The sequence below is a fragment of the Barbus barbus genome, assembly GCF_936440315.1.
Source record: "Barbus barbus genome assembly, chromosome: 18".
In the NCBI taxonomy this organism is placed as follows: domain Eukaryota; kingdom Metazoa; phylum Chordata; class Actinopteri; order Cypriniformes; family Cyprinidae; genus Barbus; species Barbus barbus.
The window spans coordinates 15,452,312-15,479,780 of record NC_136746.1 but is presented as its reverse complement, the minus strand read 5'-3'; the positions used below and the strand labels follow the sequence as shown (position 1 = coordinate 15,479,780).

The following is a 27,469-nucleotide window of genomic DNA, read 5'->3' as shown; positions in this document are numbered from 1 at the left end:
CCTACTGTAATATAAGGTAAATACTCATTTTTATATATTTTACAGTGCAATTGATTGAAAATGTATGGTTATTATTGTCATGGGGATAATAATATAAAATTATTATTATTATATCCTAATTTGTTAACCAGCTTTTCAAGTCAATTCACCAGCTTTTTTCTTTGTTTATTTTGCACTCTGAACCGGTGTTTGAGCTCTTAGTTTTGAACTCTCAAAGTGCAGCAGGACAGGTAGATTAATTTAACTTTAAAATGTAAAAAAAAATAATAATAATAATAAAAAAAAAAATTTTTGCAATTTTTTTGAGGGGGATAATGTTCCATGAAGATATTTTGTATATTTTCTTACCGTAAATATATGTAAACAAAAATTTAATTTTTGAGTAATATTAGGCCTATACATTGCTAAGGACATCATTTGGACAGCTTTAAAGGTGATTTTCTCAATATTTCGATTTTTTTTTGCACCCTCAGATTCCAGATTTTCAAATAGTTGTATCTCAACCAAATATTGTCCATACACCAATGGAAAGCTTATTTATTCAGCTTTCAGATGATGTATAAATCTAAATTTTGAAAAACTGACCCTTATGACTGGTTTTGTGGTCCAGGTCCACCTACAAGGATTTCTTTATATCATTGTGGTGAGTGGGGCGGGGCCGAGAGCCGTGGGAACGGAGCGAGGCCGGTGGAGTTAATGATAATGAGCGACACCTGCGACACTCACCGGTCTCGAGTCCCACGGAGGAGCTCCGGAAGGATAAAAGGAGGAGTGACGACAGTGGAAGACGAGAGAGGACCAGGCCTGGATATTATTTTATGTTTTGTGTGCGGCAGTCGTCCGTGAGGGGCTGCCGCTTTACTTTTACGTTTGTTTATTTTGTTATTAAATCGTTGAATGTTTGCCGGTTCCCGCCTCCTTCTTCCCGAATCACGAACTGCGTTACAATCATGATTTGACATGTGTTTGAAATAGTGCAGCATAACAGTCAGAAAATGGGCTGAAAATATGAGCGATGCAGCTACCGCCTCGATCCAGGTGCTGATGATGCAAATTTTTTGCAGTACTAGCATGTGCTGCTGGACATGTGTTTGTCAATTTAATGTTCAACCAATGGAATCAGGTGAATGATAGCATATACTCCGCACCATTTTGATTCATCAGTGCACACTGCACCAAAACAAGCTTAGTGTCTACTACGCCTCTAATGAGTCTCTGCACAAACAGATGTACCCATAGGACATTTACTAAGTCTTAATTAGAATCCTCTGACAAATCAGACACCAAGGCGGTCTGGCTACCCTTGTAAAACCACGCAAACACAATGAATTACACTACAGTGAAAAACAAGACTTCCCAAATGTTTACGCACATGTCCCAGTTATCCATTTTTTTAATACTGTTGATCAAAATAACACCATCCCCTATGGGAAAAAACCCACAGACCATCATAAAACAAATTTGCAGCAATGTTCAGAGGTGTAGAAACGCCCTTTGATAGATTGCCCAAATCCAGCTCTCAAATCTAAATACTGTGGTTTCCATGGCGACCGTGTCTTTGACTTTACTAGATGGTGATGCAGGTACCCCATTCATCTCTTGGCCATCCTTTTGGTCTATATGTGTGTGACGCTCTCTTGATTTCTATCAGTTCTCACAGGTATCTGAGCTCTGTGTCAGCAGGGACTATATTTCACTGCAAACCACTGACTGAGCTTCTCTGGAAGTTATGGTAAATCAAACACTTTATTTGAATACAGATAACAGACACTGATGAAAAAATTAAAACAGTGTGCAGTTTTGTGATGTCACAATGAAATATATACAGATCTGTGCATAGAGATCCAAGGAAGAAGAGTTGCAGAGGTAATACGAGCCAGGATAAAAATATACAGCGATTCAACATTTGGTGGATGCCATATAAAACACATCAACTAAGCATATTTGCTGAGTTTTTCAATGCAGTAGCAGAAACTGGATTCCCAACAAGATGTAGGGGAGACCGGGAGTAATTTAACAAACTATCCCCCGGTTTCACAGACAAGGCTTAAGACTAGTCTCAGACTAAAATGTAATTCTGAGCTGTTTCAACTGAAATAAACTTGCACTGACTGGTCTTAAAACATATCAGTGCCTTTGTTTTGTCTCAAGATGCACCCCAGTAATGTTTGTTCTAAGGCATGTTAATAAAAATGTGTTCTAATGTTCTAATTGAACTATGGCCTAATCCTGGCTTGGTCTAAACCCTGTCTGTGAAACCAGGCCTAAATGTTCTCAATGATGTGGGATGACACTTATTCAGAATATGCTCAATAAAGTTCTGTCTGTAACTGAGAAAAAAGTTTCATTGTAAAACTGAACAATGAAATGAGTTAATCTCACTTAAAAATTTCAGAAAGTTCATTGTACTTAACAGAAAACGTTACATGAACTCAATGATTGTTTATATTAAGCTGAACTTAAACTGAAAAAGTTGCAGCAAATTTCAAATTCCCAGAAAGCTTTGTGTCAGACTGTAGAAAAAGAATAAATGTTAAAATTAAGTGGGTTACACTTTATTTTAAGGTCCAATTCTTGCCGTTAACAAACCATTAACTACAACTTTTACCTCAATAAACTCCTAATTTGCTGCTTATTAAGAGTTAGTAAGGTAGTTGTTAAGTTTAGGTATTGGATTAGGGATATGAATATGTTAATATGTTAATAATAGACATGTTAATAAGTCCCTATACTAAAGTGTTACCTTTAATTGTTATTTTGTGTGTTTTTGCACAAGATTTAATATTCTGTTATGCTGGGATTTACAAGGATTTCCATTATGTAGTAGTTTTCCAGGGGTTAACATTGTGGTGTAGAGTAGTGCTTGCGATTAAGTGATCATTATATGTTGCATGTTGTCTGGTATATATAGGGAATATAGGCCTATATGTAGTGAATACCAGGGACACACACACGCACTCCTTGTATTAAAATCAATTTATTATCAAGTAGTTTTTTGGGGGTTTTTTTTAGAAGTCTGTTAATGGCACTGTAATTTTGGTTATTTTCATATATTTAGCTAACATTCTGTATACCAGAGGAGACGTTAGTAGGATGTGAATTATAAAGGAAAATGTTACAATTGTCCCCAGTTGTCAGCACCGATAGCGCACTGACATGTACTGCCGTTGCACTTCAGGACGTCCCGAGTTTGAGTCCGGGCTCGTAGACCTTCAAAATCATGCTAAATAAATAAATAAATAACCATAACAGAGCCAAGTTGTACAAGTTGTGGACACTAATAGGCTGCAACTCAAAAACATAGAAAAGAAACAGCATTCTTTACAAATAATAAAGTGTTTCCCCCCTGTCTTCTGTAAGCTTGCCAATTCAGCACAGAAGAGCCATTGAACTTAATATTCACTGAATAAAATAATTCAAACAATGCCTGCTGTCAGTTGCACTGTAAATGCGTTTAATTTTTCCTTTCACATTTCATTTCAAATAAAGAAAGTGTTCTGCAATAAGTTTGAGAAAACAATAAACATACCCCAAATGTATACTGAACACATGCTTATAACACAGCACTGATGTCAGCAAATACAAAGATATTCTAAGCAATGAGACAATGCATTAAAAGTCTCAGTCTGAAACAATGCAGACGAATAAAGATTCAAAACAAGGAATTCACGTCAAGGTCAATATATACATTAGAAAAAATAGTCAAAAGATACATAACAAACTGCCTTTCAAGGTCCACAAAGGCCTATTCTTCATTATGCAAATACATAAACTAAAGTTAGCCTAATTTAATGAGAGGATCAAAGTAACCAAGACTGACTCCAGCTCAGTTATTCTCAGCTGCAGCTGAGATGCTCTTCCTTGGAGACGGTCTCATCAAGCCTGATTAGACAAAACTCTGAGACAGCGCTGTCGTCACACATGGATTAATTAACCGCACATAGATAAATCCTGGGGATTTGTAACAAAGAACATAACATAAAGTCTAGACTCTATAAGCTATTATCTGTTACGGTCCACAAGTTCATTGATCAACTGATGTTGAGGTATAGTGGTTTCTAAGCGTTAAACTAACCTTTTCATTTATTTATTTGTTTATTTTATGTTATTTTTATTTATTTTTTTGGCTTGGCCTTGTCTACACCAGAGAAATGGCTCATAAATGCAGCAAAACATTTAGAAGCTCTATATCAAGTGTCATGACAAGTAAAAGAATATAGCATGGATACCTGTCAAATATTTTCTTAGCAAGACTTATTTTCACTAATGCACTGACACATTTCTTGTCTAATTTTGCAGATTACGTTTAAAATAAGTGTTTTAAATTATTAGAGCTTTTAATGATTTCCTTTAAGTGAGTTAAATGACTGCAAAGGTAATCTAAAATTTTAATCATGAGAATTTCAAACAATACCGATGATCATAATCAACATGGTAGCAATACTGTATATTGTGCATCATTAGGTTTTTATCCTTTCTCACCCAGACTCTTCACCTCAAAACCTGCTTCAGTCTGCAGTTACAGAAAGAAAAGACAGGATTCCCATAGCTCTCCATAAGGCTCTAAAAATCATTCGTCTTATCTCAAATCAATAATAACCTGAGATGCTACAACAACTTGCACACATTTTGCACCTGAAAAATATAACTCTTCACATAAACACATCTTTTGTATGCTTGTATTTGGGGGAAAATACACCCTTTTACCCTCGTACCAAAAATGATATGTAAATAAAATCTCGGAAAATTACATAATCTACACTTAACATTAATCAATCCGATGGCATTGGACAGATATTTCTCACGTTCCAGGAATATCACAAGAGAACTTTGCCAAAAAATTTCCATAATTACAAAGCAGCCAAAATCCTGAGGAAAGGGGGATTTGGGAAAACAAAAATCCATTGTTACAACTTGAACAAGACATGTAAAATCTAAACCTAAGGCATGTTCTTTGTACTCTCTTTTTCGGCAGCACAAATCTACTAAACCCATCAAACAGTCTGCACATTTTAGTACTCCAGGGATTCATTTCCTAAAGCAGAAACAGTAAAAAACGAGGGAGCATACGAGAAGCTCAGAAGCTTTATGGATCGTCTGTGTGACGCTCATGGGCTTTTTCCCACTCATTTTCAAAGCTTCATTTTAAAGCAGCACAATGCTGAATAAAAGAGTGTCGCGTGCACCAAATGTGATAACGACGGAGTAGTCTGAAATAAATAACCAGCAACCTGAAATAAACACTCTGTTTTTAGCTTACATCACAACATTCTTCTAAAATAAATCTCTGTTACTGACAAAAATGTGATGTGGGATATTGTTTAACATTATATTGATGAATCAAACCAGTCAGCTCTGGCTCTCTGAATACTGAATCTCTATAATCAAACTATCAGCAGGAATCAAACAGAAGCACTCAGCGCCAAATATGCTCCATGTCTAGTTTTTATGGCACATTTAAAGACTTCAGCTGTTATCTGTGAATAAAAGCGATCAACATAGCAAATACAAGAGCTACAAAGTCAAAGCCCCACAGGAAGATCAATCAACCAACAGACAATAACATGATACAAAACTGACCATGTTGCTAAATAAAATGGTTTTATGTCTCTGTTAGTGCTGAGAAGCTGAAATTTCCTAACAGATGCGTGAGAGGCCAGCTGGTAAAAACAAGAATCATTTCCTGATTATGAAATGAGGCAGAATAATGTTTGAACAGGTAGAAACAGATGTGGCGTGCCTGTTACTCTGAAAGAGCCAGGAGTCTTTTCAGCTAGGACAGAAATATAAGGTGTAAATAACAGCAGATCTGCAGTGCAGCACAAATCAGAGTCTGACACCATCTAGTTTGCTCCTGCCAGATACAGAACATATTAAGTCATTACCACAAGCACAGCAATCCCATAAAACTGTCATTGCTCCTTTGTATGTTACATGGAGCGCTGAGGTCTTACCTTAGGATACTGCTGCACAGGGATCAGCACGCGCTCCGACAGTTTGATGTTTTTGTTGCTGATGATATCCAAGTATTTCTTCACCTCGCCATCTTTTCTCAACTCGTCTCCTTCAAACTTTTCAATCTCTGAATGAAAAAAAAAATTCACTCGGGTCAAAAAATGTCACGATTTCCAGCCTGGAATATGAGGAAAAACTCCAAAAAGGCTTTCAGATCTTTTCAGCTTCCTGTGGCACGTTCATTAACAACAATTAAATAAAAACTCTGCATTGAACGTAACTTGTCGGCATAAGCCTGCTAAGCCCTTATTCACATGACAAACACAAATTGAAAAGCCGCTGCGCAAAACTGTAATATTTTGTGCTTGAGGAATTTTATGGTGCTTTTGAGAATTGAGCCGAAGACTTAGCAGCCACACAACATTAAAGAGGCTTGAAATGAAGCTGTCACCTGGGTTCCTCTTGGGATCCCCTTCTGTCACTGCTAAATTAATGCTCAGCAGAATTAAGAATTATGAACCTGTGCAAGTCGTGTAAAACACGGAGCGGGGAAAGAAGGAAAGGAAAGTCAGCAGGTGAAGGGAGACCATTATTTTTCACCTCAACTCTGGTGAGTCTCTCAGCTGCTTAGACCTGCAGAAAACCGTATTGTCTCGCTTTCACTTCTACGCTGAATGTAGTGGGGAGGTGAAACTTGTCTTTTCAAGTTTTAAGACCTGTAGACCCAAAGTGTGCTTGTTTTAATGACAGTTTAGTGTGGTGGTCTTTGTGTTATATGGCCCCTTATATATTTAAAATGAAACTTTCTTTCTGTATAGTTCTTCTGTAATGATCACCTCTGTTTTTCCACTTATTGTTTATTATCAAAGCTTTGCAATAAACAGCTAGAAAGCAATTATTTGCTGGTTATAATATAATCTGCTGGAATTAAGTGCAACAACAGAGGATAAAATCATTGAAAAAAAAAATAATAATGAAAGTTATTTTTGCAGTTAATTTGAACCAGCTTGTCTCAAGCTGATTTTTAGAGGATATATGAAGTCAGTTCCCCTCAAGTTCACAAAGGTGTCCTATCAGAGAAACCGCAGGTGTAGTTCAGCACATTAAAGATGAACATGTCTCACCAATTTTTGAAAATCAGAAGGTAGGCCTACTTGGTGCTTTTAAAAATCCCTTTTCCTTAATTTTGAACAGTATTATTGCTTTAAACCAGTAGTTCTTCACTAAAAACAATAGTTATTGGGTTTAAAAATAATTAAAGAAATATGATCTCAGTTTACTCTGTCCAGATTAGATGTCCAGTTTATTCTGATTTTAATATTTTTCAAAATTATTCATTTAAATACTTCATGTCCCCTTGGAAGCTTGCTGAGGCCCCCTAGTGGGCCCTGGCCCCCTGGGTGATAACCACTGCTTTAAACAAACCTATTTTTGCTTGAAAACCTTTCTAGCACTAACAGCCCTGTGGTTGCGATGCATGAACTGGAGAGTTACAGAGGTCTTGCTTCATCGTATGCCCTTCAGCATGACACTTACTCTCAGGTGGCTGCAAGCGACTAATGGCAAAGCATCTGCAAAATGACAACAGCACGAAAAGGTGCAATTTCTATCAAAAAAGTAAACAATGACATGGTCTATGTAAAAGTCACACATGATGATCGATTTTTTTTTTAACCTTTTTTGTACTGGGGATGCTGCTCTTCCTGTCGCCTTCAAAAGAAATCAAACCAGGCTGAAAATGAGACAGAGACCTAACAATAAGGCATACTAAAATTGATTTTACAAAGAGTGGCCACATACATCCTGAATTAATATTTATTTTTGCATCAAACTCTTCCTCATAGGAATGAGGAAAGTATAATCACATTAATAATAATAATAATAATTCATTACATTTATATAGCGCTTTTCTGCTTTTTTCTAAGCACTCAAAGCGCTCTACATTGTGAGGGGTGGTGTCTCCTCGTCCACCACATTGTCCTCTTGCTTATGAATATAAATTAATTTGAAATATAAAAAGTACTTCTGCGGACTCGGTAGCTGCAAATTTTCATTGTAATCCACTGGGAACAGACTCGTGCTCCTCTGTGCATTTCTCATGCTATTTTATTTGTACAGAAAAGATTTGATCAGACAAAATTCAAAGCTGCCATTATTCCTTTGACTTTTTGCAACATACAAACTGCCAGTGAACAAAAACAAATTTAACATTAAAAAAGCAAACAAAAAAACAAGAGTGCTGTAAAACCTCTGTGTTTTCGGATTTCATTGATTTTGGATGCTACTAAACACAATGAAAGCCATCTATTGAGTATGCCATGCATGCCTGACAATGCTAACTAACAAAAGTGTAACTCTGGGTGCTATTTAGGAGCTGCTGATCTGATCTTATTGAGTGAGTAAAAGACCAAAAAGTCCATAAATGGGCTTTTAGTTGATACATATAACAATTTCAAGGGTGAGTGGCTCTGTGGAATGAGTATCGCAGCATAATATGGAAGATCCAGGCTTAAATTCTGGCTTGGCTTCTTTTTCCGACATCTGTTGTTATGCTTTTGCATAAAACACTTCAGCCCAGCTTGTTTAAGGAGTGCCCTATACAGTTACCAATGCACAAACAATTGATTGGTCATCCAAAGGTAATATATATATATATATATATATATATATATATATATATATATATAAGCATTTCAATTTTAAGCATTTAAGAAAACAATTCTCTAACTGATCTACCACGAATCTGATCATTTTGAAATTTCATCATCTTGGCATTATAATAAGCAGAAAAATGTGCACATGACAGAATGTCAAATATATTCATCTAAGGGCTCTGTGAAGTTTCTCTACGGTTGTGGTTCACAAGAAGATTCTAGATTGAATTCTATGATCCTTGTTCAGCATGAACCAATTGGATACAATTTAAGGGATGCTGAATCAGTCCAAATAATAATGTTCACAATGACAAAAGAAAATCTGAAAAGACCTTTGGGGCTAATCTGAGGCTGATCAAACAGGTGGATATGGCTTTTTATAATACTATTTGGAATGTCACAGTAGTGTTCCTTGATATACAATGCATTTTACACACTTGATCCACCTTTTCTAACCATCCATCAAAAAGACATAACCGTATGGAACTTTGAAGACTCACAGCCTCTCTGAAGATAGCATCCTGCTGGTTGGAAAATGAAACCTTTAGCTGAAAATGACATTCACATAGTAAAACACATCAATCTGACCTCTTGATCGGGACCTATGCAACTCAGAAATTCAAAATCACTCACATTAGGATAATATGGCTATGAAAAAGAAAAGTAAATCACCCTTTTGTTCTGTAAAATACATTTTTTCAACCCAAAATCATTTGTTTTGTTTTTTTGTGTTCACTATTTCTTTGTAATCTGTAACATAATCAGTGGAAAAATTGGTTTGCACTCTCCTGACACACTCATACATATATAAAGTTACAAAGGTGTAGGTTTAAGAATGATTAAATACAGATAAAGGTGATGATTCAGTCACAGGATATGGAGGAGGCAACTGCCAAAAATGAGAGATGAAAATAAGTTTGAGCTAATTGTGCATTGCTCAAACCAGCCTTGTGTTTCTGCTTCAGCAATATTATGAACCATGGGTAATAATCACAGTACCCTTCCCATTGAGAAAAGTCAACTATGCAGGAATAGTAGCTTTGTAATCCACCAGAACAAAAATTAACAGAGCTGAGGCAATCTCAGCTGCCAAGGCCCTCTGTGATTGCATTTTCCTATTTTATAACATAAATCCCACTTTGAAGGATATGCTTGATCTATAATAAAACCCAATTTGGACACTTTCAATCCAAAGAACACAGACAAAGGATTTAATACAAACTTTTTTTGGCAGCACTTATGCTACGTCATCTTGTGAATTGTTGCCCTGCGGTACCCGAGGAAAATCTTTTTCAATCTGATTTACAACTTTTTTACTACTTCAGCGAGCAATGACCACCTTTATCAATTTAAATGAAGGTTTATATTCTGGTTAAATTTTTTATTATAATTTTTGCATAGATTTGTAGAAATCAGACATTCTGTTTAATCTGGTCAAGAAATCAAGTTTGCGTGACACTTAAAGGGATTATTCACTGCAGGCAAGATATGTTTTTTATCTAAACTTGGCTGTCTATGTAGTTAGTAGAAAGACATTTTTAATATAATAGGTGCCATAATTGGTGCTATCTGACTAGAGAAAATGGACAAAATGGATTACAGTGTTCCCTTTTGCCAAAAAGGTAGGCTTTGCATCATCCGGCAGACTTTAGCTGACAAATAAACTGGGAGATCTGGGTGCAGGTAACACAGAGAAAGAGTACATATTGTTCATTAACATTTAACATTTAACATTGGTCAAAATATGATACAATTCTGATTAATATCTACATTCTTGTATCTGCAAAATGCAGTCAATAAGGAACGCACACGCACAATATCCACTAAACATGTCATATTGAAAGAGAAACATTGTTATTTTTGAAAGAAACAAATGCAAACCTGCCTGTAATATTTAGCAATTTAAAATGTTATACTTTATGTTTGAATGTGTCAATTTACAACATCATGATTTTACAATAGGCCTCATAATATTAGTTTCAGATGAGTTTAAGAAACTCATTTCAGTTTCTGAATATTAATATATTTCTATCTCAACAAATATTACTCAAGTCATTACTATTAGAAACCTCTTCTCTTTTCATTTCCTTCCCCATCATACATCACCTTTCATCGTGCATCACCCTAATTTATATTACTTAATTAACCTTAGTGGCCCGGCGGTAATGTAGATATTTTTTATAGTTTAGTCAGAGGTGATATTTGCACGTTGTGCATCTTAAGACACCGAACCATTAAAACAGTAATCTTCTACACTAAAAAAAGTATGACCTTCAAAAAGATGCTTTAAAGTCAAATACACTGACATTCCCGCTGACATAAAGCATTCATTATGGATATGCAGCCATAATTCATATCCCTGCAACAAATGTGTTGGTTGAACAATTCAGGGTGAATGAAAAAGGTTTTTCCTAGATGTATCTTAAGGGGGAGGAAAAGACACTCAATGCTAATGTTTAACCTCCATAGTAAAGAACATCTTGTCTTGCTTCCTAATTACAATGAAAGTGAGCATGGCATGTTCTGCATCACTCCTCTATGAACTTCTAATAAGTGGGTAAGAATACTCTCAGGTCTATAGTTGGTGGACAGATGTCAGCACAGTTGGCTCTTGCACCTTTCAGAGGGTGCCATAACAAAATTAGAGTGACGCTAAACATATCAGGGCAGTAAATATATTTCAAAGGGGTTTTTAAATGTAATTATCTTTCAATTATGTTTTAAAAATATCAGAGAATTTTCAATTTCACCCAGCAGTTAGCAGATCGGTTTCCTTTGAAAAAAAAAAAAAAAGTCTTATATATGATTTTATAATATAATGATTCAACAATGAATGAACTCCTTTGTGCTCACCAAGGCATTTATTTGATCAAAAATAACTTCCATTTTAATATATTTTAAAATGTGATTTATTCCTGTGATGGCAAAACAGAATTTTCAGCAGCCATTACTCCTAATCCTAATATACTAAATTGGTATTATATTATAAATGTTGAAAACAGTTGTGTTTCATTACTGTCACTTTGAAACCCAAAAATCCTCAAACTTGTTTATTAAAAATTTATGCACACATTACAGGCTGCCCTCAACAGACTGTGCAGTTGGACTGTGTTCATTCAGCTATTGACAGCTCACTAACACACACACATACAGACAAAAATACAAAAATGCCTAAAATCAATCTGACATGCTTTTTAGCAAATCTCTTTTCTCCATTATGTTTTAAATGGCTCCCCCAATCATAAGAAGATTCCTTAATTGAACTTTGCCGGGGGGCTCGTATTATGCATGAATAAGGAACTGAGAGTGTGTCTGTCATGCATTAAAAGGACGACATGATTTCTGCTCCAGCTCTGCTCGGTCTCCTTTCACACGATGCTACAGATGAGCATAGAGAAGAGCAAAGGGACAGAGAGATAGCTAGCTTTTAGATCCCACACATTTGCTTCACCTGTCTGACGCATATTTAAAAATGAAATCACACACTTAATTCAGTATCCATTTTGTTCTTTAGCCAAAATGCACATTAACATCTGCCACATGTATAATGTTGATGTATAATGTAACATCTGTACATGTATAAATTATTCCAGGAGCACAAGGACAAGCCCATTCGAACCTAAATATGCATTCCTACCTAAATATACTGCCTACAAAGGTATCATTTTTCACAGCCATTAACTCAAGGAAGGCAACATGCTAAAGATTCATGACGCCGGGGGCAAATATACAGTTGGCTGGTGGGTTGGAATCATTTGTTCCATCAGTATGGAAGGAAAAAACTAATAGTCACACCTTTAGTAGCTCACAGCTAAACGAGGTCTTCCTGTGGCCTCCAAAGCATAAAAGAGACCTGGCACGTCCCATATTATTAGAATAGGGTATCAAGCCATCTATCAATCTCAGTTGTGGAACAACATCAACATATTTATCAAAATATTAAGGTAGCTGGCATTAACCTATTAGCCTGCACATGATTACTCTGTGATAGAGAGCTGTGGCTTGATAAGTTTTCAAATGGGAAGCTGTTAGGAACAGCTGATCCTATCAACATACCCATTTTAAATAGCTCATACTCTACATACTAATGTCCAGAGGACTGCGGTAGTTGGTCTATCAAAGACTGTGACTATGAAATCTGCAGGTCAAATTCATACTGCAGGAGAACTAAATCAAGTTAAAAGGCTGCTTATGAAAATGGAGACATATCATTAAACATTCATTCCATCTTGAGACACATTCTGTGGCCTAATGATTTCGTTTTGTCAGGACAAGGTTACTGCTAGATCACACATTTGATCAACTGCATTCATTAGCACTAATTTAAGACATCTGGAAGCATATGACCTGTGTAGAATCTGAAAGATGTGTGTATTAAACCTTAGACATAACTAGAAAATCCATTTTAAGCGCACTGTGTAATTTAAAGCAATGGGTTATGAGTCTCTCGGAAGAAAAGAATGGTTTACAAACTGCTGGTTAGCAAGATCCCATTAGCCCCTGCTGGGCAATGTTGTAACTACACTATCTGGTAATAAAAAAGCATGTTTCTCAATTGATGGAAACTGAAAAATAAAAGTGTATTCTCAGAAAATTAGACAAAATTTATTGTATTATAGTAGTTTTATTAGCAGATACTTTTTGAGGGCTCTTAAAAGCATGTATCCTTGTTGAGCAAAAACCTAATTTCAGATCTAGTACTAGGTGTTGCGTCAGCTGAGCAACTGCCATTGAGATGAACAGGAATACTGACATAAAGCTTTCTCCAGACATTACATCCTTGGTTATAATAGTGAAGGGTGATTGATTACTGAAATATGACACTCATGCTGTTCTATAATTAAGGTTGTAGTGGTAGAATTTTCCCATCAGGCACAGCAATCCTTGGGAGGTCATATATTGCTGTTATTTAAACCACAAATTAATCACAACTGTTAAGTGTGATATAATAGATATACTGTAAAAGCAAAATCAAATATTATTAAATTCTCTTATTAAAAAAATGTTTTGTCTGCCGCTTTTCACCGTTTGCCCCAAACATCTGACCAGAAATGAAAGACCAGCTGTTTTAATAATATAAGAGCACTTTCATTTAAATGATTCATTTTCATCTCAGTTCATCTGGGAGGAAACATTTCAACAAAATCCTACCTCATCTTTTAACACCACCACCTCCAAAAATGTTGCTGCTAAGCAGATTTTTTTGTTGCCTTACTTTTCATCCATATGAGGCAAAGAAGGCTCATTTTAGAAAAATAGACTCTAAAGTGGATGCAATAGCAGTCTGTCCTTTTCTAAAGTAAGTAGTTTGCATCAAGTCACCTCTATAAAAGCAATTCAGCAATGTGCTTTACAAGATCAAAATGACAGACTGGAAAGTGAAGCATCCTCTTTGTTCCCCCATGAGGAACAGCTTATTCCAGGTTGGTGGTTCTCTGAAGTGGACTGTCTCACCTGAAAATCAAAGCATCTGGACGGAGAAGATGAATAAACTTTAAACAGTCTCTTTCAGCCAAATTCCCCTATCTTTTCTGAGACAAACCTGTCAACACATTTTTGCTAATATCAATACAGAAATGTAATATATGAAATATTGTCTTATATCAAGAGTGATATTACCACATATGCTACCTATAAGGTGATATATCATTTCATTTTCAAATACAGTATATATACATATATATATATATATTTATATATATATATATAGTTGTACTCATAAGATTACATACCCCTTGCAGAATATGCAAATATGTTAACAATTTTAACAAAATAAGAGGGATCATGAAAATTGCATGTTATATTTATTTAGTACTCTCCTGTACTCTCTTCACATAACAGATGTTTATATATACTCCACAAGACCAAATAATAACTGAATTAATTAAAACATTACCATATTCAATATGAATAAATGAGTCCCTCGTTGGTCTTGAGCAGTTCAACTGCCTGCTGTTCTTCAGAAAAATCCTCCAGCTCCTGCACATTCTTTGGTTTTCCGGCATCTTCTGCATATTTGAACCCTTTCCAACAGTGACAGTATGATTTTGAGATCCATCTTGAGGGCAATTGAGGCCTCATACACAGCTATTACAAAAGGTGGAACATTTACTGATGCTCAAGAAGGCAACACGATGCATTAAGGGAGGGGGAGGAATGGGGTGTATACTTTTGAACAGGATGATGATGTGTAAATTTTTCTAATTTTGTTTAAAGATCCTTTTTTTTTTTTTTTCATTTGGTACTGCAGTTAAGAAGCTACATAAATACTTAAATGTTTCCCAGGAGACAAAATAAGTACAATTTACCCTGATCATCCAATTAAAAAAATTTACCCCCCCCCCAGCTCTTAATGCATTGTGTTGGCTTCTTGAGCATCAGTAAATTTTTTCACGTTATATAATAGTTATGTATGAGTCCCCCAATTGTCCTGAAAAGATGGATCACAAAATCATATGGTCACTGTTGGAAAGGGTTCAAATATGCTGAAAATGTTGGATAACCAAAGAATGTGCAGGAGCTGGAGGATTTTTCTGAAGAACAGCAGGCAGTTGAACTGCTCAAGACCAATGAGGGACTCATTTATTCATATTGAATGGGGTAATTTTTTAATTAATTCAGTTATTATTTGGTCTTGTGGAGTATATATAAACATATATATACTGAACTGATCAAGACCAACGAGGGACTCATAAACAACTACCACGAAATATAAAAACAGTTGTGGATCATCCAGGAAACAACACACAGTATTAAGATTCCCTTTTGAACGGGGTCATTTTTATAAATTCAGTTATTATTTTATCTTGTGGAGAATATATAAACATCCTTTATGTTAAATAGCTTATTCAGGACATTATTAAATAAACAATTACATGTCATTTTCATGATCCCTCTTATTTTGTTAAATTATTAACATTTTGCATATTCTGCAAGGGGCATGTAAATTTATGAGCACAACTGTATATCTGTACGTCAATATATGTTTTTGTAATTTTTTTTAAATACATGTCTATTTTTTATATTTACTTTTAAATGATATTATATTAGGCCTATACTACTAGTTTTATATTATTTATTTTATATTATACTACTTATTGTAATATCAACAAAATATTGATTGGTTTTAGGAAGAAAAATGTTTTACACATATATAAACATACTTGTATAAGCTAGATATACATGCTACTATAAGAAATTGTTCCAATTTCTAATAGGTTTCATACGTTTTTACTTTTATATATGACAATATATGTCATATCCTTTATGGAAATGTAATATTATTTCTATTACATTTGTGTATAAGTTCAATTGTACTCTATGTCATGATATTCATGAACTTAAAAATTATGAACTGTACAAATGATCTCTTGGAAAACAGCCAAACGTTGAGCAGATTATCAAAAATCATCTCATTTCGTATGGCTCTGAGAAGAAGAAAAAAAAGAACAAAAGAAAAACAAGATAAATGATCCTCTGGCCATTGCTTTGCTGCAGTAAAATATGTCATGATAAGTATCACTTTTTTCACATTAATCCTAAAATTAGCAATTCTAATGATTTGTGCAAGTTCTTTCACAGTGCACTGGAATGGTGCAGTTTCAGAGAGGTCTAGACATTAGAGTTACACAGCAGGCACGGGCCATTAGCTGAAGTGCTTAGTCGTCAGTTGTTTCCAGGCCGCCTGGTGTTTAGGATAAGTTACGCTTGTATTGATCGCCGTTGTAATATTAATCACTTCCCTCTTAAAGGGAGTGACAAAATTTGTACCAAAATAACTAAGCTGTGGGAGACTCCTTGCCTGAACTCTCCTTAAACCCAGAAACTCTGAGAGTGAAAGCATTTGATTTAAATTCCCTTAATATCCCAAAATGCACAGCAAAGTTAACAGTGCAGAGTTTTAAATCTTTAACAAGAGAGCACATATCAAAGTGTTCCCTGAACATGGGCCAGAGTCATTTCCTATCCAGGTTTAAATCGGGTGTACTGTTCACTGGCCCTAAAGGTACACGCAGTACCAAGAGGCCTGACTATTATACGACATTCTGAAATAAATAAAATATGTGCTTGGGTAAATAAACACTTGGCAGGGTACCAGTGGCTCAGCATGAAATTTTTACGAACCACAAGTTTTTTTTATTTTTGCCACTATTGATACATTCTTCATAATGTGCTACTAAGGATAATTAAGTATAACATTTTTATTTCTTTCATTATTTATTAATAAATTGCATATTTTATAATAATGTAATTATATAACATTGAAATATGAATGTGAAACGCAAACTTTTTCCTACATGTCTTGGGGGGAAGCACTAAAAATGAAGTCTTTTAAGACAGTAGGTGTCTACTTAGATTAAAAATGACCCACAGGAGAGTAAGTAGACTGCCACTAATTACCATTAATTCCAGTTCAATAAGCCTTTTTGTGCAGAGGCAAAATATTCAGACTGAATAATGGTAACATAAGCTATATGCAGACTTTCATAACCATGGCCAATTTAGTTTATTTGAAAGATAGCATACAAATGACTTATTATCCCTTTTGTGGAGAACTGTGTTATCTTGATTTGGTTTTAAGATTGTGACTAATTATTTTGGGGCGCATAAAGTGGTTTTTACCAGACACATTTGTTACCATCAGAAAACCCTGGTAACACTTTCTCTTTTGAAAAAGCACAGTCTGTTTTAGGATCCAATTCTTCCGAACCTGAATCATCAGCTCAGCCTTTCGGTTTTCCCGCTCTTTCAGATGGAATTACTGGCCTGTTTACATAAAACAGTTTTATATTTGCTTGTGGAATGTTTTTTGTTTGTTTGCTTCTATCATGCGAGAATGAATCTAACCATAATGAATAAAGACAACACATGAGATGACATGAGCTGTATGCAACCAGATGCAAGCATTCAGAACACTTCTATAAAACAACCTGAAGCAGCATATAGTGACTTATGTTTTAATGTAATTAATGTTGCACATTATTTACAATTAAAAATATGTTTACTGTTTACAATTTCCTGATGACCTGGACCAGTCACAACTGTTGTCATTTAATTATATGCATGCTTATTCAACAGCACACACCCCACTGTGCTCCCCTACACTCGAGATAATCTGAGCCAGTGTGAGTACTTTGTAATAGCCGTAATTGCCTCTTAATTACTCTGCTTACTATCTGATGAGTTGTCAAGGACTGCTTTTATCTTATCTCAACTATAATAACTTCAGATCATATGCAAAATGTTAGGTTGTCCTTATGACCTCAAACAAATGAACACTTAGGGTAGGTAATGAAATATTTAGGCTCTCTGTGCTGAATAATAATCAATAGAGATATAGCAGCATATATAGGCTATAGTCTGTAAATTATTCTTTTTTATACAAGTTCATATGGCAAAACGTGGTTTTTAGTGCAATTAGCCATAGCTAGCCAAATACGACAAATATATATATATATATATATATATATATATATATATATATATATATATATATATATAAATCGAAGACAAAAGTAGGTAACCATAACAACAGAATACTGCTCGCCAGTTTCCATTGCGATCAGATTTGGGCTCTGCGTAAGGCAAGTGCATGACTTGTAGCTATATTTGATAAATAACCTATAGGGCCTATCACATAAGCTATAGACGAACATAGCGAGATTAAGCAATGAAATTACTTTTATATTTAATGATTTTACATTTTATTTCTTTATAAAAAGCCGAAATTGCTTTGAAATACCTGACTTCAGCTTATTTATGATATAATTATCATACTGGTTATTAAATGAAACAGAATGAGAGTTAAATGTATCAATTGAATTTATTAGATCAAATGCATAAATATTTAGTATCGGCTTCATGGGTTTCACACCATATGAATGAGTTTGCCTGATCCATAACTCGAAATAATTTCTGTGCTTAGATTAAGCGACGTCGTTGACGCACGTGAACTTTTTCGGAAGAACTGATGAACAGCCGCCAAATATTTTATTATCGTTTCAAATTTCTTTTTTGAATTCCGTTCACTGCTTATTGAAAAGTCACTTGAGCGCTGTATGAAAACCAAGTTAAGCACAGTCCCAATAACTGGAAAAGACAACCTTACATAGCTTCAAAAATTATGTATAAAGACCAAGCCCGCCTGTGAACAATTCCCTCGTTTTACTAAATAAATGCTCACCTGAAATGATAAAAAATGATAACGCCTGACACGCATGCTTCCTTCTTACATGCTTCAAGAACAGATATCCATTAATCTGAATTAAACATGATTAATGAGTATTGTATTCGCGATAACGGCACAAACAATGTACAGCAGCGAAGCCACACCAAACAGATACGAACCTAAAAATGATGGCAGAAGAAATCATAATTTACCTTCAGCGAGAAGGCGCATCGCGTGGACGAACGACGGGTCCAAGCTCTCCTTCTCGGCAATGAGCTCTGGCAGGTACTTGTCCTGATCCATCACTGGATTCCTCTCCTGAACACCGCGAGTGCAGGTGAGACGACCAAAGTGGTGAGTGATGGAATGGGTGTGTGGATGTTGCGTTTAAATAGACTGCGTAATATCGGGGAGGGATCGTGTGGTTTTCGCGCACAACGTGGAAGATATCAATGCAGTGTATCCATCTCCTCGAGTATCTCATGTAAAACCTCCCACCTCAGACTCCGAATCTGTACTTTCACTCCGCCCATATATATCTGGATTGGTCATGGCAGAGAGCAAACTGCATGCAAATGTCAGATATTGTCTATAGGATTGAACAGGGGACATTCCCACTGCTGATCTGTGACCCCTGTCCATGGTTCTGAACACCTAATCTTCTATGCAAATCTATAGTTTTGCACTCTCTGACAGGTAACCTTGGATTTCCTTTGCACATTTGCTTTGGAAAGACATCAGACAACAAATGCATTGTTGTAAGAGTATTATTAAGCACGTATAATTGGATACTGAATCCAACATGAAATAATGGTATTCTTCATATGCTTTAAAGAAAGGGGAAAAAAGGAAAAGGACATGACGTGTGGCCAAGTATGGCGACCCATACTCGGAATTTGTGCTCAGCATTTAACCCATCCAAGTGCACACACACACAGCAGTGAGTAGTGAACAAACACACACACACAGTGAACACACACCTGGAGCAGTGGGCAGCCATATTGCTGCGGCGTCCGGGGAGCATTTGGTGGTTCGGTGCCTTGCTCAAGGGTCTCACCTCAGTTGTGGTGTTGAGGGTGGAGAGAGTCCTGGACATTCACTCCCCCCACCTACAATCCCTGCCGGACCTGAGACTCGAACCCGCCACCTTTGGGTTACACCTCTCTATCCATTAGACCACGACTGCCCCTAAAATGAATAGGCCCCTTAAAGGAATAGTTAACCCAAATATAATTTTTTAATCACCCTCTGATCATCCAAGATGTAGATGAATGTTTCATTGGAACAGATTTGGAAAAATGTTGCGTTACATCACTTGCTCACCAGTGGATCCTCTGCATACAGTGAATGGGTGCCGTCAGAATGAGAGTCCAAACAGCTGATAAAATCATCGCAAGAATCCACAAGTAACTTACACAACTTAGCGTCCTGAAAAGTGAAAAGATGTATGTTTTGTAAGAAACAAATCGATCATGATGGCATTTTAACTTTAAACCATCGCTTCTGGTCAAAATACCAACCTACAAATCCACAATCCACAATAACGCTTCCTCCAGTGACAAAAGTCCATCCCCTGTTGTCCTCTCACATCAAAATCCACCAATATATTTGTTTGGAAATATTTTTTACTGTTTTTGCTTGTTCTGTGCATATTTCTCTCCTGATTCAAACAAGATGATTTTTTTACTGGAGAAAGCAATATTATGGATAAAGGACTTTATAGCTGGAAACAACATTGAAAATATAGCAGTAAAATGATTTTGTTAATTGGAACGGTGCAATGACAGATATTCAGGACAAGTGTAAGTTTTCCACTGCAGACAGCAGAGTTGGAAGGGAAATTTGGTAACGGCCATGAATACTAATCAGTGGATTTCCCATTTGCCTCAGTTTGCCAAGATGGATTAAGCTGTTGTGACAGACAGTCACAGATAGTGCAAACACTCGCAAACACACACACTAACACTTAGCCAAGCAGCTAAGCACATATGAGGGGGAAGGAAAGATAGCCACAGAGGAGAAGGGGAGAGAAGACAGAGAGAGCGAGAGAGAGAGGCAGTGAAAGGAGGAAGAGGGACAGGACCAGCTTGCCTAATTAATAACTGAATGGATTACAGTGCTGTTGGCAAACATCTGCACCCCAAGTGTCATATTTACTGTCTGCCTGTGAACTATGAACATAATTACAGAATACTGGTCCTCACAGACAGTGTTGCATGGTAATGTTACAAATGAAAAACCATTTGACACAAGTAATCAAAAAGTAAATCATCAAAAAAATCTCATGTGAATCCAGAATATTCTATAATATAAAAAGAGGGTTATGAAAACAAGAGTATACAAAAATAGAAAGCATGCTACTGCATTTGATAAAACCTTTTTATATACAGTATGCAAAAAATTGTATAAAGTATATGTCCCAAAACAAGCCATACAAGCTATCTACAGTATATAAAGCTGGTTTGCATTCAATGTTTAATAGAATTTAATCAAAAAGAAAATTAAACTAGAAAAAGTCCACTATTAAAATGTTGATAAGTAATACTAACTTCAGTAGATTTCTAACCATCACTTTAATTTAAAATGACAAAAATACTTGCAGATGCTTTGGGTTCTTACTTTAGAACATCTTAATTTTCTGAGTGACTTCTGATTCAGGTTTAGCTGACAGGTCCATGTTGTATTTTACGCTTCAACACTCTGGTCGGAATCAGTTTGGCAATAGGATAATCAAATGGATTTGGGGTTTCTATATTGATTTCTGAGGGTGGTGAATGGGAAGGGATTAAGGAAAAAGAAATAAGGGTTTGTGGAGGATCAACACCTTCTATACATCACTCACCACTCAACATAATGAAATCCTTCTGAAAGGCAAAAGCTATCAGTTGCTATGATATACGCTTCTTTTGTCTCATCTCTACAAGGTGAAAAACATCTTTTATTGCTTCATCAAAAGACTGCGATTCATCAAAAGTCTCTCACTTAGCCTAATTTGTGGCTTTTGTCGTCTCATTGTTTGAGATATAAGTTTTTATTTTCATATCGGTGAGAGAAAAAATCAGTGGATGAATATTTATGGTGATATTTTGGTATTTGTTCCAAAGTTATCCAACATCACACCATCGATCAGTTCCTTTACCATATTTGTATTCAGACCAGACACTTTAGAAATAAATAAATTGCCGCAATATTGAACTTCTGAAGCCTCTGTAGTTATACTTAACAGCTTGGCATAATTTATTGCCCTGTAAGAATGGCTTTCTGCAGCACTCTAGTGGCCAAAAATAACACAACAGGATCAGATTAGGCCAGTGCTTCTTAGTTGGTTTTGCTTCAGGTCCCAGATTTTACATTAAATGAGCAGCAACTCACTACACATATGTAAATTTATCAAATCTGAATAGGAAACTGATCATTTTGGTTTTTAATTGTCGCTTAAAGTTCAATGGTTTCGTGTTGTGGGCAGCCAATAATTCAAAGCACAAAACAAATTCTGGCCAGCACAGATTTGTTGTTTGTAATTTGTTTTTGTTTCCTGCTGTCACATTAATACTAAATTGGACAGTGTTTAATTAGAAAAGTGATGAATTTTACAAATATTAACATTCATAAAAAATTTTTTAAAAGAACATATAAAAACATCTGTCATGAAAACTTTAGAGAAAGTCTTTAATATTCAAAATATAACTGTCAAACATTAAATCTGTTTTTCTGGCAGGTTTTTTTTTTTTTTTTCTTAAAAAAACATTCAGAAGATCCAGTCATTTATTCTGGATTGATGGCACATCAAGCACTGAAGGATAATTAGACTTTTTTTAAAAATGCAGGGAAAATACATGATGAATTACAAGGCTGTAACAGCACCATGTGTTAGGAATAATCAATCTTTATTACTTCGTTAAAATAATAAGTAGTGCTAAAGTACATTGACTTTACACCTCAGAGCAAGTTCCCTAACAACTATTAAAAACAAATAACGTTTAGTAGTATGCAACATTTTCAAAGTACTGAGCTGCACTTTAATGAAGCACTTTTTTTGGCATGTTTCAAAAACTTTGCGCAAATGCAATCAGCTCAGGGACAATAGCTTTGTTATTTTAGCAGAGTCTCCGATTGTGGAAAAGCAATAGCCCACAGTGTGAATTATTAACCAGCACTATTGAGAGAGAAATTAGGAGAGGGGAGGAAATGGGGTAATGGGATATTAAGTTTTGCTCAAGTTGAGGACTAAGGGTTCACATGGCATCTCAGGCCCTTGTGTCACATCAACCTCCTGCTTCTTCGCTTGAGATTGATGTATTTATTTATTTTTACAAACTCTCTGTTTCACACAAAGCAATCCATTCTACCCTGACAGGTGGAGAGAGCTATTGAGACGATGCTATAAACAGCATAGGCTGGTACCGACTGTCTTAGTCTGTAGTACATTCTGTTGTACAAAATTGTGTTGCCAATTAAAATCATAGACTGAGGTTAGGAGACATTAAATAACCTTAATGGGAAATAATGCAGCCAAACACATTTCATAAAATCCTATTTTCATGTTAGATATCATGACAATCTAATGACACAAGACCAATAAGCTAAAAATATTATTTAGTAACAATTTAGTTACAAGTTAAATACATTTTTGGTCACAATTTAGACTGTTCTTGCATCATCTATGAATAATTGTATAACACAGGAACAAATAAGCAACACAATATTAACATTCTAGTAACTACAAATAAATACTAATACATGATGTGAAACTAATGAATAACTAATGATGGGCACATTAAAATTTTAAACTACTTAAACATTTAACCACTTATATAATCAAAAAGTGATAGCAGACTTGTGATTTGGGTAAGCAGGTGTACAGTCTATGTATAGGAATATTTACTAATTATGATTCATTTTAAATAGATGGATTTTTGAATGCAGTTTTCAGGTCCTAGTTTATTTTTGGCCAGAAATGATGGTTAAAACTCATAATTATAATAATAATGGGTTTATTACAAACACACAACTTTTTGCTTCATACATGTTAATAGACGGTCTGGAATCATGTGGATTATTGTGATGCTTTTATCAGCTGTTTGAACTCTCATTCTGACGGCACCCATTCACTGCAGAGGAAGTGATGTACTGTTATATTTTCCAAATCTGTTCTGATGAAGAAACAAACTACTACATTTTGGAAAGCTTGAGAGGGTAAGTATTTTCAGCTACTTTCACTTTTGCGTGAACTGTTATTTTAATTGAACACATTCAAACACTGTTTATCCATCGATATCCATTCTATTTTTGCAAAACCTTGTTTTCAGGATTTTCAGGCCCAGAGGTACTGTTTCCACTGGTTTGAATATAATTACAGTAGAATATATAAAGTAGGCCTATATTGAGCAGCAGAATGTGCGAGTGGTGGGCGCACAGCTGTTCGTTACTGTTCATTGAAATATTATGATTCATAAAGGTCAGCATTAAAGCAAAATGTGTTAAGGCAATGTTAGGACAGCGTATCTAAATTAGGCTTATGATGGTAAAGGCCAGAGCAGATAATGGCTGCCACTGCCCCTGGCCATAGAGTCCACGCAGCCAGCAGGGTTAAATAGTGAGTCTGCAGTACTCTGACAAGCCTAAACCCTTTGTCATCAACAATAATTTCCACTGTGAGCTCCCTTGTAAAAGAAAGTTTAATAAGAGCCTCTGGGCAAAAAAAGTGGATATAAAAGACCTTACATTACTAATTGAAATAGCTTTTTTTGACCCACAGGGCAGCCTAATATCAGCCGTTATTGCAGTTTGCCTATTCTACTGAGGGAGCTCTCCATGATCAATTAAGATTAACTCATTTTATTGCTCCTCGGGCTACTTGTAAACAATGCTGGACGTGTCCTGTCTTTTGAGGACCACTACTGAGAAAAAGAAAAATAGTACTCAAACAACTGAGGGTTTGCTGTGTATAAAACAATGTGTTTTCAAACAGACCTAATCATCGGTCATGGAAAATTTACTTGATCAAAAATACAGTAGAACAGTAATACTGTTTTCTATTTTGATATATTTTAAAATGTAATTTATTAAAGCTTTCAGCATCATTATTCCAGTCTTCAGTGTCACATGATCATTCAGAAATCATTCAAATATGCTGAGTTGCTGCTCCAGAAACATTATCAATGTTGAAAACAGTTGTGCTGCTTATTATTTTTGTGAAAACTTTATACTTTTTTTCAGAATTTCAGGATTCAAAAGAAGAGCAGCATTTATGTATAATGTTACAAACATAATCAGAATGGTAGTTTATAAGCTTTAAAATGTAAACTTACAATGTAAATGTAAAAAATTATCTAGTTTCATTAGTATATTTAGAAATTGAATAAAAAGCATTTAATAATAATAGTATTAGATGTTGCAATAACAATACGTTATGAAAAACTGATAAGCAAATGTGTTTAGTATAAATAACTGGTGAGATGAATACATAATAATAGATAATAACTGTAAAACTTATACTAGAATCATTATAAAAAGAATGAATACCAGGCAAACTACATTAGATCTGATATCTTCCACTTGAGGCTTGAGGCATCAGCATCACACTGGTCGTAAGAACAGTTTGTGACATACTGGGTGCTACACATGAAATACTGTCCAAGGAAAATGACGAATGAACTATATTGTAAAATCAAAGTGAAATTTACTGCACGAAGAGGTCGAAAAAATGATGAATGCTCATAATCAATGCAGCGACATTACAAGAATCACAGCAGCTTAAACCAATGGAGTCAGTGTACCCCTTCAGTAGTACAGCCAACCATTCATTCACTTGCGCTGGAGGAATCTAATACATTAATTGCCACAAATGCACAGCATAAAGAATGTTAGCAAAAAAATATGTGGCATTGATTTTAAGAAACAAATGGTTCTAAGGTGCAAATGAATGTGTAAGTGGAGAGCAATGCATCACACAGTATATGCATCCCCATATATCATAGTGCAAGTCATTGGGAGTGTCTAGCATTAGTTCTGCAGTGTGACAGGAAAGGAAATGAGCTTGCTAGCATTCTCAGGGACAAACAACAGCTAGTATTTCCCTACTCATTAGTCGCAAACCACATCTAAATAAAGAATCCATAGCTTAAGTGTTTGATCTCCCAGTTGTCTTCTTAAATGCATGAGCGATGCTCAGATCAATATGTAAGGCCCACTAGGAGAAATATGATGCGTTAATTCATCATTAACCCAATGAGATTGGGTTAATACATGCCCTTTGGCTCTAAAACACATTTTCTTTCATTTTTTCATACACTAAAGAAATCTGTCAAGCTCATTCTGAAAGATGTGAATTGCTAGATGATTCACTTCCAGACATGAAGCATAAATCTGAATAATCTTTTGGTTTTCCTCATGCCACTGCTTGTAATGAACACATCTGTTTAACTCAGTCACCTACATTTGTTATCATACACACATAAACTTTTATTCTTGAAAAACAGATCACTGAATTATGGTATATTTTGTACTGGTTGAAAGAATAATGGTATATTGAGGTATATGTATTTAAATTCTAAAAACAGTACACTAACATGAACCTGTACTCTAGATATTTTTACTCTAAATAATGCATACAAGGTCAAATGGATAATCAGTAGATGCTCTGAAGCAATCTGGACACTTAATGTCTACACATAGGCACAGATTTAGCTAGGAATGGTAGGATGATGTCCAACTACCAAGGTACATTGTGACATTACTATATACCTTCCCACCTAATGCTGGTGTGATGTATCCCAATCAATATCACACCGTGCTCGTTCATTTAGGTGAAAGGAGAACTGGTCCCCAGACTGAGCCTGGTTTCTTCCAAGGTTTTATTTTTCCCTCCATTTCTGCCAGCGTCATCTTTGGCTTGCTTAGTTGGGGTCTAAAAGATGCTTAATAGTCAGTAATATGATCAGTTTGATGGCACTGACACTATTGGATGTGAACAAAACCTGAACTGAATTGAGCTAAATGACTCTATTGTCTTCTGTAGAGTTGCTTTATAGCTGAAATGAATTCATTTATAATAAATGAATTTTGCAACATCGATTCTGTTATTGATCTGAAACTATTCAACACTGAACTGACTCAAGCTGAATAATGACACTACTGTCTTCAATAGAGCTGATTATCACTGAACTTAACTTGTTTCATAATGAATGAACTTTACACAGTTATTAAACTGAACTGAACCAACATTGAACTGACTGGAGATGAATAATGGCAGTCTTGCTACAAATGATGATGAATTTTGGATCAACCTCATTTTTAAAGTTTGCAACGTTGATTAAGTTACCTTCCTGTTTGATTCTCTGAAGCTGATTTGAAACATCTCTACTATATAAAGTACATATAAAAAAAGTTGACTTCACTTGAATATTGCACCGAAATGGAATATTTCCTGATGGACTAGATCTCAGAACAGAAAATATATAGGCAACAGTAATAATGTTATTTTTCCCTACCAGACTTTGTTCCACTGCATAAGACCTGGGTTTCCTACCTATTGCAATATGTTAACTTTGAAATGTTCCTTCCAACTTTTCAAACTTCTAGTCTACAACAATGTGCAAAAAATAATTTATGAATTAGCAATATATAGTAGGTCAATAATTTACATCAGCCCTTCAATGGATGTCTAGACTTGGCTTTTGTCCATAATATT

At 35.4% G+C, this 27,469-nt stretch overlaps 1 protein-coding gene across 1 annotated transcript in view; it reads right to left on the bottom strand.

The window, feature by feature from the left end:
- LOC306884096 (KH domain-containing, RNA-binding, signal transduction-associated protein 2) overlaps positions 1-19,273 on the bottom strand; it is a 55,487-nt gene extending 36,214 nt beyond the window's left edge. The window contains exons 1-2 of the mRNA XM_079439758.1: positions 18,990-19,273; positions 5,955-6,082 (exon numbers count right to left, since the gene is read on the bottom strand). Of these exons, the coding sequence (XP_079295884.1) occupies positions 5,955-6,082; positions 18,990-19,080 (219 nt within the window). The 5' untranslated portion in view covers positions 19,081-19,273. The remainder of the gene's footprint in view (positions 1-5,954; positions 6,083-18,989) is intronic.
- Between the last annotated feature and the right edge of the window lie 8,196 nt (positions 19,274-27,469).